This window comes from Crocuta crocuta, unplaced genomic scaffold, assembly GCF_008692635.1.
Source record: "Crocuta crocuta isolate KB4526 unplaced genomic scaffold, BGI_CrCroc_1.0 scaffold306, whole genome shotgun sequence".
Lineage (NCBI taxonomy): Eukaryota > Metazoa > Chordata > Mammalia > Carnivora > Hyaenidae > Crocuta > Crocuta crocuta.
The window spans coordinates 173,873-188,709 of record NW_027529630.1 but is presented as its reverse complement, the minus strand read 5'-3'; the positions used below and the strand labels follow the sequence as shown (position 1 = coordinate 188,709).

At 40.4% G+C, this 14,837-nt stretch overlaps 2 protein-coding genes across 2 annotated transcripts; both read left to right on the top strand.

The window, feature by feature from the left end:
- Positions 1-10,250: 10,250 nt before the first annotated feature.
- Positions 10,251-11,201, top strand: LOC144230042 (olfactory receptor 52K1-like). The gene has a single exon (XM_077762260.1). The coding sequence runs from the start codon at positions 10,251-10,253 to the stop codon at positions 11,199-11,201; it is 951 nt and encodes a 316-aa protein (XP_077618386.1).
- Positions 11,202-11,458: 257 nt separating this feature from the next.
- LOC144229995 (olfactory receptor 52K1-like) lies at positions 11,459-12,409 on the top strand. The gene has a single exon (XM_077762153.1). It carries the CDS (start codon positions 11,459-11,461, stop codon positions 12,407-12,409), a length of 951 nt encoding a protein of 316 aa, XP_077618279.1.
- Positions 12,410-14,837: the final 2,428 nt, after the last annotated feature.

Below are 14,837 nucleotides of genomic sequence, written 5' to 3'. Positions count from 1 at the left end.
ACCTTGACCTAGTTATAACTGAGCCCCACCTTTCTAAATCACAACCCAAAGCTCACAGCAGGCATCCATGTGAGTATTCTGAGGAGGCTCTATTTCTCGGCAGGCACTGCCGGGAAGGAAGGAGAGGGTGGAAAGAGGCACAATGATTGCCAGAACCAGGCTACACTCTACCTCCAGGGAGGCACTGAATGACAGAAAATGGTTGGGGAGTAGGGTCTGTAGGAAGCCAGGAGCAGGAACCCCAGAAGACCAGGAACTGGGACAGAGCTCTCTAGAGTCACCTCCAGAGAAGACACCAGGCCCATCATGGGTCACTTTCAGGATGTTCCTTAGGGATCAGGCCTGCTGCTTTTCTATTGGGAAAAGAGTAGCTGATTATGAGGATATAGATAGACCTCTCCTTTCCAACTCCTTTCCCAGCCTTTTCTAAGAGGAAAACTGCATCAGTTTTTCCTAAAGTCTATGGAAAATGAATTGAGCCTCATGCTGAGGGGTGAGAGCACATTGGGCCCATGGAGATAGGGAAGATCAGGCATATATAGGGCATAGTAAGAGACATGGTTTGAATGGGATGAGGGGCAAGTAGTCCATGGAAGCATGCTTCTATTGAGTCAGCTGGCTACTAGAAGGCTGGAACAGGGTACCTGGGGGCCACAGGTCAAAGAAAGAGGCCTTGTGAGCTGGGCTAGCAGAGAAAATTAGAATAACTAGGATAATGGCAGAAATCAGACTGAAAATAGTAATGACTAGATGGAATACCCAAAGGCTGAGTGGAGAGCCTCTAGAAGAAATTGTGTTTAATGTTTGAAGGGAATAGGTTAGGTTGTTGTTGGTGGGGGTGGGGGTGGTGTGGGGTGTGTGTGTGTGTGTGTGTGTGTGTGTGTGTGTGTGTGTGTGTAGAGGGTGAGCCATGGAGTTCATGGGGCAGAGTACATTTCTCAGCACCTCTCATGCCCAAACAATTTATCCTTATCTCAGGAATTATCTGATCTTCTGATTTTTTTTCTAGCATTTTCAACTGTCAGACAGAGGACCTGCTTTCAATTCTCATCAAGGCTTTACCTTCTATAAGCTTCAGACCCTCTCTTGCTAGCATTAGAAGAAATCCTTTTCTGCCTCCCAGACCTGTGCTCCTGTATTGTGTATTAGGGACCACCTCAAGAAAGCCTTAACTAACCCAGACCAGGTTAGTTAATCTCTCATTAGTGCTACCTTCTTTCCTCCTACTTCATATTTTGGCCTCACAACAGTCCTGGCTGGTATACTAGTCCTGAGACAAAAGGAAAAATCTGAAATAAGGATATGGAAGAGAGAAGTCAGTTATACTTATTAAAAGGTTTAACAATGGGGGTGCCTGGGTAGCTGAGTTAGGCATCTGACTCTTGGTTTTGGCTCAGGTCATGATCTCACGGTTTGTGAGATCGAGCTATGCACTGGGCTGTGTGCTGACAGTGTGGAGCCTGCCTGGGATTCGCTCCCCGCGCCCCCCTTGCCCACTCACATGCACACTTTCTCTCAAACATTTAAAAAAATAAGAAATGTTTTAGCAACAACTAACTATATCTTTGCAGCATGGTCCTATAAACAAAATCCTGACATGGGAGTCAGAAGTTGTGGAATTTAGTCTTAGCTCTGCTACTTACTTCCTCCATGACCATTTGGAGACTCAGATTCCCAATTATATCACTCGAAAGTCCTCTCAAGTTAAAGGTATAGCTATCAAATAGTTTATAGCACTGACTGAATACTCTAGGTGTGGAGCCACACACACTTTTTGGGGAGACAAATAAGTGACACAGGCTTCCTTTTGTCATTTGCTGATGTCTTGACTGTGAAGACAGGAAGCATAGGACAATGACATGTACAGACTGGACCAAACACTCATGCCAAGCAAGTTAAGGGTGCTGGGGCAGGAAGAGACTGGATAAGCAGAGTTGGATTGTGAATAGAATGAGAGGTTAAACCCGGAAAGAAGGAAGGTTGATGGAGTATTGGGCATTTTAAACAGGATAGGCAACCTGTGATGTTGAGGTGTGTGGGAATATAAACTGGAAGACCAGAGATACGTGGCAAGAACACACAGGAAGTAAGGGAGACAGGGGCACTCAGAGAAGAGGAGATACCTGCTTGAATTGGAGAAGGACATTCATTTAGACACAGGTGACAACATGCATAAGAGGGTATTCTTCAACTAGTTAAGAAATATTTAGCAAGTCCCTCTATAGGCTCCATAAAGACAGTGGCAGTAAATCTAAACAAGCACAGCCCTCTTTTGTCATGGGGCTTCCACACTGTCCATTCCAATGCTATCTTAGAGAAAATGCAGATATACATTAGATTTGGAGAAGTTTCTAATAAGAGTACTTTTATTGATCTAGGAAGCCAAAATTGATGGAAGGTTTCATAGGATTTCCATCTGTAGATGTGCTTAAAATTGGGAGCTTCAGTTTGGATTGGATGGTAGTATACTATACATCAACAAGATTGGAGAAAGTTTCTTTAAGGATTCATTCATATACTTACTTAGAAAGCACTTATTGAGGGGCTTCTGGGTGGCTCAGTTTGTTAAGCATCTGACTCTAGGTTTTGGCTCAGGTTATGATCTCATGGTTCAGGGGCTTGAGCCCTGTGTCAGACTCTGCACTGAAAGCGTGGAGTGTGCTTGGGATTCTCTCTCCCTCTCTCTCCCCCTTCCCTCCTTGTGTGTGTGTGTGTGTTCTCTCTCTCAAAATAAACTTTTTAAAAACAAAGCACTTATTGAGTATCAATGATATTCAGAAGAGTGTGAATATAGAAATAAGTCACAGCCCTTGTATTAAAAGTACTCAGTCTCGTGAGTGGACAGTGCATGCACACTGGCAACACAGATTGTGTTCTCCTTGGGTTGTTTAATTCAGTGCATTAATGATCCCTCATTGAAAACACTGAGAAAATCTGCCTGGAAGAATCTGAGAAGACTTCGCCAAAAAGGTGGCAGGATACGGGCCAGGTAAGGAAATGGGTAGAGGAAAGCATTCTGGATAAATAGTATGAGCTACAAACATAACTTTCAGCAAGTGACAGATAATTCAATATAGCTGAATCTAGGATGAATGTTTAGGGGAATGGTAAGAAGAGAGGCTAATAATTTAGGCAAGAACAAGTTTGTAAGTGTGTTGAGTAGTTTTAAAGTTTTTTTGTTTTTGATTTTTGGGTTATTTTTGTAGCAATGAGGTCTCATAAGTGCTTTTCAGTAGGAATAAACATGTAGTCTGTTGTATTGTAGTGGTGGATTGAATAGGGGTGGAAAACTAAAGAGGAGTTTTTTTAATTCAAATATAATTAACATAGTGTTACATTACTTTCAAGTGTTACAATATAAGGATTCAACAATTCTATACATTACTCAGTGCTCATCGTGATAAGTGTATTCTTTAATCCCCACCACCTATTTCTCCCATTCTCTCACCCACCTCCTCTCTGGCAACCACCAGTTTGTTCTCTGCATTTAAGAGTCTTTTTTTCCCTTTGTTTTGTTTCTTAAATTCCACATAGGAGTGAAATCATATCATATTTGTTTTTCTGACTTATTTCACTTAGCATTATACTATCTAGGTCCATCCACGTTGTTTTAATAGCAAGATCTAATTTTTTTTATGGCTGAGAAACATTCCATATTGTGTGTGTGCTTGTGTATAATTACCACATCTTATCTATCCATCTATAGATGAACACTTGGTTTGTGTCCATGTTGTGGTTATTGTAAATAATCCTGTAATAATATAAAGGTGTATATTAAAAAATTTTTAATGTTTATTTTTGAGAGAGAGAGGGAGAGGGAGAGGGAGAGAGAGAGCGAGAGAAACTTGAGCAGGGAAGGGGCAGAAAGAGGAGGAGACAGAATCTGAAGTAGGCTCCAGGCTCTGACCTGTCAACACAGAGCCCGATGTGAGGCTCAAACCCAGGACATGATCTGAGCTGAAGTCAGACACTTAACTGACTAAGACACCCAGGTGCCCTGGGGTGCATATCTTTTTGAATTAGTGTCTTCATTTTCTTTGGGTGAATACCCAGCATATTATTGGATCATATGGTAATTCTATTTTTAATTTTTTGAGGAACTTCCATACACAGTTTTTGACAGTGGCTGCACCAATTTGCATTCCCAGAAATAGTGCACAAGGGTTCCTTTATCTTCACATCCTTGCTAACACTTGTGCTTTCAATTTTAGCCACTTTGACAGGTATAAAGTGATATGTCATTGTGGTTTTTATTTGCATTTTTTCCCAATGATAAGTGATGTTGAGCATTTTTCATGTGTCTGTTGGCCATTTGTGTGTCCTCTTAGGAAAAATGTCTATTCAGGTTCTCTGTCCATTTCTTAATCCAATTATTTTTAAGTGTTGAATAAGTTCTTTATAGATATTAACCCCTTATTGGATATATCATTTGCAAATATATTCTCCCATTTAGTAAGTTGTCTTTTTGTTTTGTTGATCATTTCTTCATATAAAAGCCTTTTATTTTGGTGTAGTCCCAATAGCTTAATTTTGCTCTTGTATTCCTTGCCAGAGGAGACAAGTCTAGAAGGATGTTCCTATGGCTGATGTTAAATAAAGTTTTGCCTGTTTTCTTCTAGGAATTTTATGTTTTCAGGTCTCATATTTAGGTTTTTAATCCATTTTGAGTTTATTTTTGTATATGGTAGAAGTAGTCTAGTTTTCCCAATACCAATTGTTGAAGATACTTTTCCCCAATTGCATATTCTTGCCTCCTTGGTCATAAGTTAATTGATCATAAATTGTGGGTTTATTTTTAGAGTCTCTATTCTGTTACATTGGTCTATGTGTCTATTTTTGTGCCAGTACCATACTGTTTTGATTAATACAGCTTTGTAGTATATCGTGAAATCTAGGATTGTGATACCTCCACAGCTTTGTGTTTTGTTTTTCTTCCCTCAAGACTCTTTTGGTTATTTGGGGTCACTTGTGGTTCCAGACACATTTCAGGATTGTTTTAGTTCTGTGGAAAATGTTGTTGGTATTTGATAGAGAATTCAGTGACTCTGCAGATTTCTTTGGATAGTATGTACATTTTAACAATGTTGGTTCTTCCATCCCATGAGCATGGAATATCTTTTTGTGTCATCTTAAATTTCTTTAAAGGGAGGTCTTTATAATGACACAGGAAAGAGATGTTGGAATTTGGGAAGACAAAAGTCATGGAGAGGAGAAAAGCAGCGTGGGAGACCATTGAGGGGCAGGATCAAGGAGTGTCATTGACTGAGAAAGAGCTCCAGGAGTGTTGGCATCTGGTAGAAAGTTTTATGACTTGAACATAATGAAAGTGAAAGGGGATAGTGCTGAATAGGGAGTAGAGAACAGACCATGCAGGGACTGGTAAACCAGAGTTAGGCATGAGGATTTCATTCTCAGTGCAATGGTAATTCCATGAAGGTCTTGAGACAAGGCCTGGCATAGTACAATTTGCATTTTTAAATGGATTCTTTGGCTATGGTATAGAAAATGGAGCCTAGAGGGCCCAAGATTCTGATCACAGAGACCAGTTAGGAGGCTTTTGTGGTCTAGATGAGAGATGGTGAATTAAATAAGAACGTTGTTAGGGGGAAAGGAAAAGAATAAGGAGTGAAATACATTTTGCAGATTGATAGGATTGCTAATGAACTGGATACTAAGGAAGAGGGAAGGGATTAAGTCAAGGATTATCCCTGGGTTTCTGACCTGGCTACAGGATGGATGGCCAGACATGGGGAGGAAATAGTTTGTAGGGAGAAAACAAGACTTTCATTTTGGCTGCGTTGTTGGAGATTAGCATGGAACATCTAAGTGGAGAGGTCCAATAGGCAGTAGAATAACTTATCTGAAATCAGAGTAGAAGCTATACATTTGGCAATTCTCCAAACATAGATGGTAGCAAACAAACAAAACCTGAAAAACAAAACAAAACAAAAACAAAAAACAAGAGGAAAAAATGGAGAACCTAGAAAGGTAGCATGAAAAAAAGGGAAATTAAGAGAGAAAAGGAGGGAGAAGGGAAAGAAGCAATGGCCAGATCAGTATAAGGAAAGGAGTGGAGATGGAAGCTAGCTTGGAAAGGATTGGAAATTAAATGAGACACGAGGATGTAGAGATCAAATACAGTCAAGTTTTTATTCAAATTGTGCTGTGAAGGGGAATTGAGTTAAGGGGTTGTTAGATGGAAGAGATAAAACTGAAGAATACAGGATGGTGCTGATGTTAATCAAGATAAACATTATAGAAAGGGGGGCAGATTTGTATATAAGATAATAATGACAAATAGTTGTGCAGAATACTTCACAGTTCACAAGGTTTATTCTTTTTTTTTTAATGTTTTATTTATTTCTAGGAGAGAGAGAGAGAGAGACAGCGTGAGCAGGGGAGGGTCAGAGAGAGAGGGAGTCACAGACGGAAACAGGCTCCAGGCTCTGAGCTGGCAGTCAGCACAGAGCCCGACGCGGGGCTCGAACCCATGAACTGCGAGATCATGACCTAAGCGAAAGTCGGACGCTTAACTGACTAAGCTACCCAGGCGCCCCCACAAGGTTTATTCTTATATGATTTCATCTTTCCTCACAATAAAATGGGGAGATAGTCATGGGAAGTGTTGAAGGCCGGCTCCGGCAGGTCCAGGGGTCCCTGAAGGATGGACGGTGTTGGGAGAGAGAGTGAGAGAGCCCCGAGATTCTTTCTGATCACCAGGCAGGCATCTCTGTCCTGTCGGTTTTGGTGTCTTTATTTAAAGGTTCAGCAACAACATGAAGTCAGAGAAAGGAATTTCTACATTGAGGGGCCTTTTGTGATAACAATTGCAGAATTATCTCAGTTATAGTGAATTTACAACCAAGGAATCAACAGGATGCTCTTAGTGAAAAACAGGATAACATATAGGTTAAATTGTATATAGATAAGCTAGGAGTCATTCTGTTTGGCTCTCAAAAGGATGAATGTTTCTGAATTGGTTTGTTTGTGGAAACTATCATGGGGGCCCTAAATGTGTCAGTCTTTGCACCTGGGTTTATGTTTTAGCTACTCTTATCTATCTTCATCCCAGCTGCCAGTGTAAGGGAGGGTGTTTGTGGAATGTAGGCCTTGAGGAAGGGACTGCTATGCTTCACCAGTTAGCAAAGATATATGTAGTAACTATGTTCTACCCTTATCTGTACCTTAACCCCAAAATAGGCTCTTTGTCTCGGGGCCAGGCTCAATTGTAACTCTTGTGTTCTAAACCCCCTTAATTATGTAAGTCTGGGATATGCAAGGCCCATAGGAAGAGCCTTTTGACAATCACCCACAGAGCTTTCCTCTAAAATCTCTTTTGTAAAGGCAGGAATATGCTTTTCCTTATGAGGTATCTGTGTTCAGAATATTGGTCTGATATGGAATATTGTGAGGCCTGGTCAATACCAGCAGGCTCATTTCCAACATGAGCCAGTAGTAGCAGAAGGAGATACCAGTTTTCGTTTCTCATGGCAGGAGCTGTGCAAACACTGCCATTTCCTTGCTGTGACTGCCATCCAGAGAGGCCGGTGCGGCTCCCAACAGGGAAGTATGGTTATTGCCTTCAGTTACAGGTCAAGAAGCTAAAACTTAAAAAATATCAGAAATTAATGTCACTTTCCGCTGGTAGGTAGACTGATAGCCCAATCATTACTTGAGCCTAAGTCTTTAGATTCTAAAACTTTTCCCTATACCATGGTGATAAGCTAGAGTTTTATTTCTTTATCTTGAACACTCTAGATTTCAACTGTCTGTGGAACAACAAAGTAGAGGCAGAAGAAAATAGTGATTTGAGACATTGGATTTGAAGGTAGAAAACCAGATTCTCAAAGTTTAATATTTGACATTTTTCAAACATATGATTGTCAATAAGTAACTTAACCTTTAGCTTTCTCAATTAAAAAAAGATTTGGGCTAATGGTTTTTATTTTTAAAATTATTTTTTCAAATTTTTAGATAATTGCCATATAATTGTACTAGTTTGAGGTGTTCAACATAATGATTTATGTTTATATTGTAAAATGTTACCACAGTAAGTCTAGTTAGCATCCATCACTTCACATAGTTACAGTATTTTTATGGTGATGAGAACTTTAAAGATCTACTTGTTTACCACAGTGAAATGCATGGTGTAGTATTGTTAACTATAGTTGTTATGCTATACATAACATCCACAGAACTGACAACTGGAGGTTTGCACCTTTTGACTACCTTCACCTATTTCTCCCATCCCTAGCAGCTACAAGTCCATTTTGTTTCTAGGAGTTCATTTTTTAAAAATTGATTTCAGTGTAGTTATCATGCAATTATATTAGTTTCAGGTGCACAATATAGTGATTCAACAATTTCATATTGATTTTATAAAGCACCTTGAGAGCAAAGACCATATATTACTCACTGCTCATCAAGATACTCCCAATCCCCTTCACCTATTTTACCATCCCCTACCTACCTGCTTGCTCTGGTAACTCTTTGTTCTCTACAGTTAAGAGTATTTTTTGGTTTGTCTCCTTTTCCCCACTTTGTTCATTTGTATTGTTTCTTAAATTCTATATATGAAATCATATGCTGTTTGTCTTTCTCTTGACTGGCTTATTTCACTTAGCATTATACTTTCTAGATATATCCATGTTGTTGCAAATGGCAAGATTTTATTCTTTTGTGACTGAATAATATTCCATTGTGTGTACACACACACACACACACACACATCTTTCTTTATTCATCTATTTGTGGGCACTTGGGCTGCTTCATTGACTATTGTAAATAATGTTTCAATAAACATAAGGATGCATGTAACCTTTTGAATTAATGTTTTCATATATTTTTTTGAGAGAGGCAGAGGGAGAGAGAATTTCAAACAGGCTGCACCCCCAGTGCAGAGCCCAAATCATCACCTGGGCTAAAATCAATAGTTGGACGCTTAACTGACTGAACCACCCAGATGCCCCAATGTTTTTGTATTCTTTAGATAAATACCTAGAAGTGTGATCATAGGGTAGTTCTATTTTTAATTTTTTGAGGAACCTCTATATTGTCTTCCCCAGTGGCTATACCAGTTTGCATTCCCACCAACAGTGCATGAAGGTTCCTTTCTCTATCAGTCCATTTTTTAAGATTATATATAAAAGTGAGATCATACAGTATTTATCATTCTCTAACTTATTTCACTTGGCATAATTCTCTCAAATTCCATCTACGCTGCCACAAATGGCAAGATTTCCTTCTTTTTTATGGCTGAAAAATATTCCTATGTGTATCACTTTTCTTTATCCAGTCATCCATTGTATTAATGGTTTTATAATATCTCAATTCTCAGGAGAAACTTTTAAGATATAAACTGAGAAAAATGGAAACACAGATCAAAATTTTGGGAAATAAATGTTTATACTTTTTCAAAGAGAACGATAAAAGGGATAATAAAAAAGAGATAGAAAGATAAAGGATCCCAGAATGAAAAAGAATGCTATGAAGTTCAGATGTCAGTCTTGCAAAAAGATGAGGTGGAGGATCTCTTCCTCTGAACATCATGAATGCTAGAAAGCAAAGTGGGTGAAGGTAGAAGCATGTAGAATGGAAGTTAAAGTTAGGTGAAAGAAAACAGCATAGGTCTTCTCATGTTCTCAAAATGGCTGGAAGTAGGGCTTCAGTTGGTGAAATTTGAGTCTGAAAGGCCTATTTAACCCCTGTTAGAGAAAAATTTATAGAACTTGGAGGAAAGTGAATTATTAGAAGGGGCTTTCACCAATTAATAATAATAATAAGATTAATATGATTAATATCTTAATTATTTTACATATGGCCAAGCTAGACACTTAACACAGAGACTCCATCATTAGAGATGTAGCTTCAATTTGGAGGCAATAGGGAGACAGTGAAGATATGAGTATAGCACAGATCTATGTCCTTTACAAAAGTAGTCCTTGGTCACACAAAGACCACAAAAAGCTCTTCTTCCATGCATCTCCTCAATGAGGATTGCCTTCTGATACTAGTTCAATGGTATTTAATGTTCTGATCATCTAATGATTTTAAAGTACCATGAGAGCAGAGACCATGTATATTTTATAATGCATATTGGGATTATTTTATAATTTAAGGTCTAGAAATGATATCAAGGGCTAATCCTTCAAGGTGAATGATCAGAGTTGGAACTTGAGCTCTGTTGAAATAGAATACTCTCTGGACAGGCCCTGGTGGAAGTAGAAAATAGGAAGAGAAGAGAATTTCCAATGGCCATGTCAGCCTCCAACATCACCTCAACCCATCCGGCAGTCCTCGTTTTGGTGGGGATTCCAGGCCTGGAGCACCTACATAACTGGATCTCCATTCCCTTCTGCACAGCTTATACTCTGGCTTTGCTAGGGAACTGCACCCTCCTCTTCATCATCCAGGCTGATGCAGCCCTCCATGAGCCCATGTACCTCTTTCTGGCCATGTTGGCAGCCATTGATCTGGTCCTCTCTTCTACAACACTTCCCAAAATGCTAGCTATTTTTTGGTTCCGAGATCGGGAGATCAACTTCTATGCCTGTCTGGTCCAGATGTTCTTTCTCCACTCCTTCTCTATCATGGAGTCGGCAGTGCTGCTGGCCATGGCCTTCGACCGCTATGTGGCCATCTGCAAGCCACTGCACTACACCACGGTCCTGACTGGATCCCTTATCACCAAGATTGGCATGGCTGTTGTGACTCGGGCTGTGACACTAATGACTCCACTCCCCTTTCTGCTCAGACGCTTCCACTACTGCCGAGGCCCCCTGATTGCCCACTGCTACTGTGAGCACATGGCTGTGGTAAGGCTGGCCTGTGGGGACACTCGTTTCAACAATATCTATGGCATTTCTGTGGCCGTGTTTATAGTGGTGTTGGATCTGCTCTTTGTTATCCTGTCTTATATCTTCATCCTTCGAGCAGTTCTACAGCTTGCCTCTCAGGAGGCCCGTTACAAGGCCTTTGGGACATGTGTGTCTCACATAAGTGCCATCTTAGCTTTCTACACACCTGCGGTCATCTCCTCAGTCATGCACCGTGTGGCTCGCCGGGCTGCCCCTCATGTCCACATACTGTTCGCTAATTNCAGTGAAGATATGAGTATAGCACAGATCTATGTCCTTTACAAAAGTAGTCCTTGGTCACACAAAGACCACAAAAAGCTCTTCTTCCATGCATCTCCTCAATGAGGATTGCCTTCTGATACTAGTTCAATGGTATTTAATGTTCTGATCATCTAATGATTTTAAAGTACCATGAGAGCAGAGACCATGTATATTTTATAATGCATATTGGGATTATTTTATAATTTAAGGTCTAGAAATGATATCAAGGGCTAATCCTTCAAGGTGAATGATCAGAGTTGGAACTTGAGCTCTGTTGAAATAGAATACTCTCTGGACAGGCCCTGGTGGAAGTAGAAAATAGGAAGAGAAGAGAATTTCCAATGGCCATGTCAGCCTCCAACATCACCTCAACCCATCCGGCAGTCCTCGTTTTGGTGGGGATTCCAGGCCTGGAGCACCTACATAACTGGATCTCCATTCCCTTCTGCACAGCTTATACTCTGGCTTTGCTAGGGAACTGCACCCTCCTCTTCATCATCCAGGCTGATGCAGCCCTCCATGAGCCCATGTACCTCTTTCTGGCCATGTTGGCAGCCATTGATCTGGTCCTCTCTTCTACAACACTTCCCAAAATGCTAGCTATTTTTTGGTTCCGAGATCGGGAGATCAACTTCTATGCCTGTCTGGTCCAGATGTTCTTTCTCCACTCCTTCTCTATCATGGAGTCGGCAGTGCTGCTGGCCATGGCCTTCGACCGCTATGTGGCCATCTGCAAGCCACTGCACTACACCACGGTCCTGACTGGATCCCTTATCACCAAGATTGGCATGGCTGTTGTGACTCGGGCTGTGACACTAATGACTCCACTCCCCTTTCTGCTCAGACGCTTCCACTACTGCCGAGGCCCCCTGATTGCCCACTGCTACTGTGAGCACATGGCTGTGGTAAGGCTGGCCTGTGGGGACACTCGTTTCAACAATATCTATGGCATTTCTGTGGCCGTGTTTATAGTGGTGTTGGATCTGCTCTTTGTTATCCTGTCTTATATCTTCATCCTTCGAGCAGTTCTACAGCTTGCCTCTCAGGAGGCCCGTTACAAGGCCTTTGGGACATGTGTGTCTCACATAAGTGCCATCTTAGCTTTCTACACACCTGCGGTCATCTCCTCAGTCATGCACCGTGTGGCTCGCCGGGCTGCCCCTCATGTCCACATACTGTTCGCTAATTTCTATATGCTCTTCCCACCCATGGTTAATCCCATCATCTATGGTGTTAAGACCAAGCAGATTCGTGAGCGAGTCTTAGGACTATTCTCAAGAAAGGATGTATAAATAGAGAGTGAGTGACAGGTAGAGAAAGACTGAATGCTGAACTGGGGGTGGTGGTATGATAGGAATGCAAGGATGCCAGTTTCCAAGTTTAATTCTCTCCTGGTGTAATGAAAAAACTAAATGATGGCCTGAAACTCAGTCACCAGTTTGATCAGGATCATTGGGCTGTGTTCCTTGGTAGCCTTTGGATTCAATCTTCTGACTTTGCTATCTTCTCAAAGAGCTCACCCTTTCAGTAGGTTTATCAAAGTCATGACCCAGTGTCCTCTTGATAGCATCATCTAAAGACATAAAGATACGTTCAAGTTCATTTAGTAAGACTGTGAGAATCAGTGTCTCTTCAGAGTCATGGGATCATGAGCTGGGAAAGACCAACATTTCATCTGAGGCATGAGTACCTATACAGCTTCAAAGTTGATGTCCAGTGTCTAGCTAAACACCAACTTTTGGGGGAGCTCATAATTTTCCTGGGCTACAGGTTCCAAATCAGACAGTTTTGCTTGTTAAAATTTCTTTCCTCCATTGTCTCAGCCTATGTATTGACTTCTTTTGACCTCTATATTCTCACAGCCAAACTCTCATTAAATACTTTGAGTAAAACATGTCCCCTGACATTTCTTTACACGACATGAAACTCTTTGCACATAGATCTAGCTTTTTTCCACCAAGAATGTGAATTCTTAATTCACATAATAATCCAGTTGAAAAATATTATTGAGTCCTAAAGCTGTGCTGGGAATACATATTTAGTTAAGGTGGGGATATTGCCATTATGTCTATGTCTTAGCAGAAAGGAAGAAATGCTAAACATAATAGGTGGTGGTCTCTGACCTGCCCATCCCAAGGCTCAGTATCATGAAAGAAATAGATAGGCAAAGCAGATAGGAGATGGGGATATTGACCTGTATTCTCTTTCTTTTCTTCTATCCAATGCAAAGTTACATACTAGAAAATTCCCTTAATGTGTTAATCCTGACCACTAGAATTTGTGTGGTCATATAGGCTCTCATACACCATCTTCCACAAATGCATTCTTCTATTTTTATCTTGTGGTTCCCTTGTTTCCTCAGACTACTGTTTAAAAATTCTATATCTTTATCTTATTCTGCCTCTTTTTCTGTCTCTGTGTTTACAGATCTATCTAGGCATATTATTTTGCTTTGAAAGAATCTGAGCCTGTGTCAGGGGTATGAATTGTTGGACGTTTCAAAGAGGGGAAACTGTAGCAAGAACCCAGGGTTTTAAGCTCGTTTCACATCTCTGATTTTATAATCCCCTCTGACACCAAAACACACACACATACACGGAAATTAATTTCTACCTTTAGTTTCTGTGTTGTAAAAAACCTCTTGTTTCTTCCAGCATGTTGGTACAAGTGGAAAGTTTAAAAGCTACAAATACTAACAACACATAAACACTATAGCATAACTTGAAAGAAACTATTTCCAAAACAGATATCTTCTGATCCTCCTGATGAATTATATAAGGAATGTCACCAGCCTGTAGATCCTATCTATCTCCCAAATGAGGAAAGAATGGCTTTGTTTCCATTACAAGTCTCATATTATAAAGATCCCGTAGCCAGGTAATATATCTAACACGAGAACCACCAAGATTAGTCACAAACAGCAAGTTATGTCTTCAAATGGGTAAAAGAATTACTCCTCTAGAATTCTAGTACTAATGAAAATATCTTCCAACAATTAAGATGAAAGAATGAGTGTTGCTAACAAAAACTGATGAAATGTGTCAACTGCACTAAAAGGCAAAACTAAACATACTTCTTTAGGCTGAAGGAAAACGAGACAGATAGAAACACAGAATTGCAGGAGGGATTGAAGGACAACAGAAAAGCAAATGTGTGGATAAATATAAATAAATAATGGCTGAACAAAAGACATAAGAGAAAATGGAACCGAGTTGAAACGTTCTAATATTCTACCAGTAACTTCCAACACAGTTATCTAGATAAGCTATGGCCACTCCCTACTCCATGTGTTTTTTATCCCAGCCCCCATGACATTAGGTATGTTTTATCCCTGCAGAACGGAGGCAAAGGGCAAAGTAAGGTACTTTGTTCCTTCACACCCTGTCTACTTTATCTGGCTCTTGTCTGGATGTTCTGACTATAAGTTATAGTCAGTCACTCCATTAAACCTGTCACCTCAGCCTCCTTGGAAGTGGCTCTAGATCCTGTTTGTTACAAGCATGACATGTATAACTGAATAGCGTGTCCTCATTCCATCATCAGCCTTCTCTCAATCCAAAGTGAATTTTCTTTTATATTCTGCCTACAATTTGCCCCTGACATTAACTATTGTCATGTTAGTATTCAGGTCAGCTTCTCTTCATACAGTCGCTATCTCCTCAGCCTTGCTGTGCTTTGCTAATTTAAGTTCCAAATTTAAACGTGTTATGCAGAAATCTC

What these genes read in the sequence shown, in the direction of transcription:
- LOC144229995 (XM_077762153.1), top strand. Translation starts at nt 11,459, where the DNA reads ATGGCCATGTCAGCCTCCAACATCACCTCAACCCATCCGGCAGTCCTC.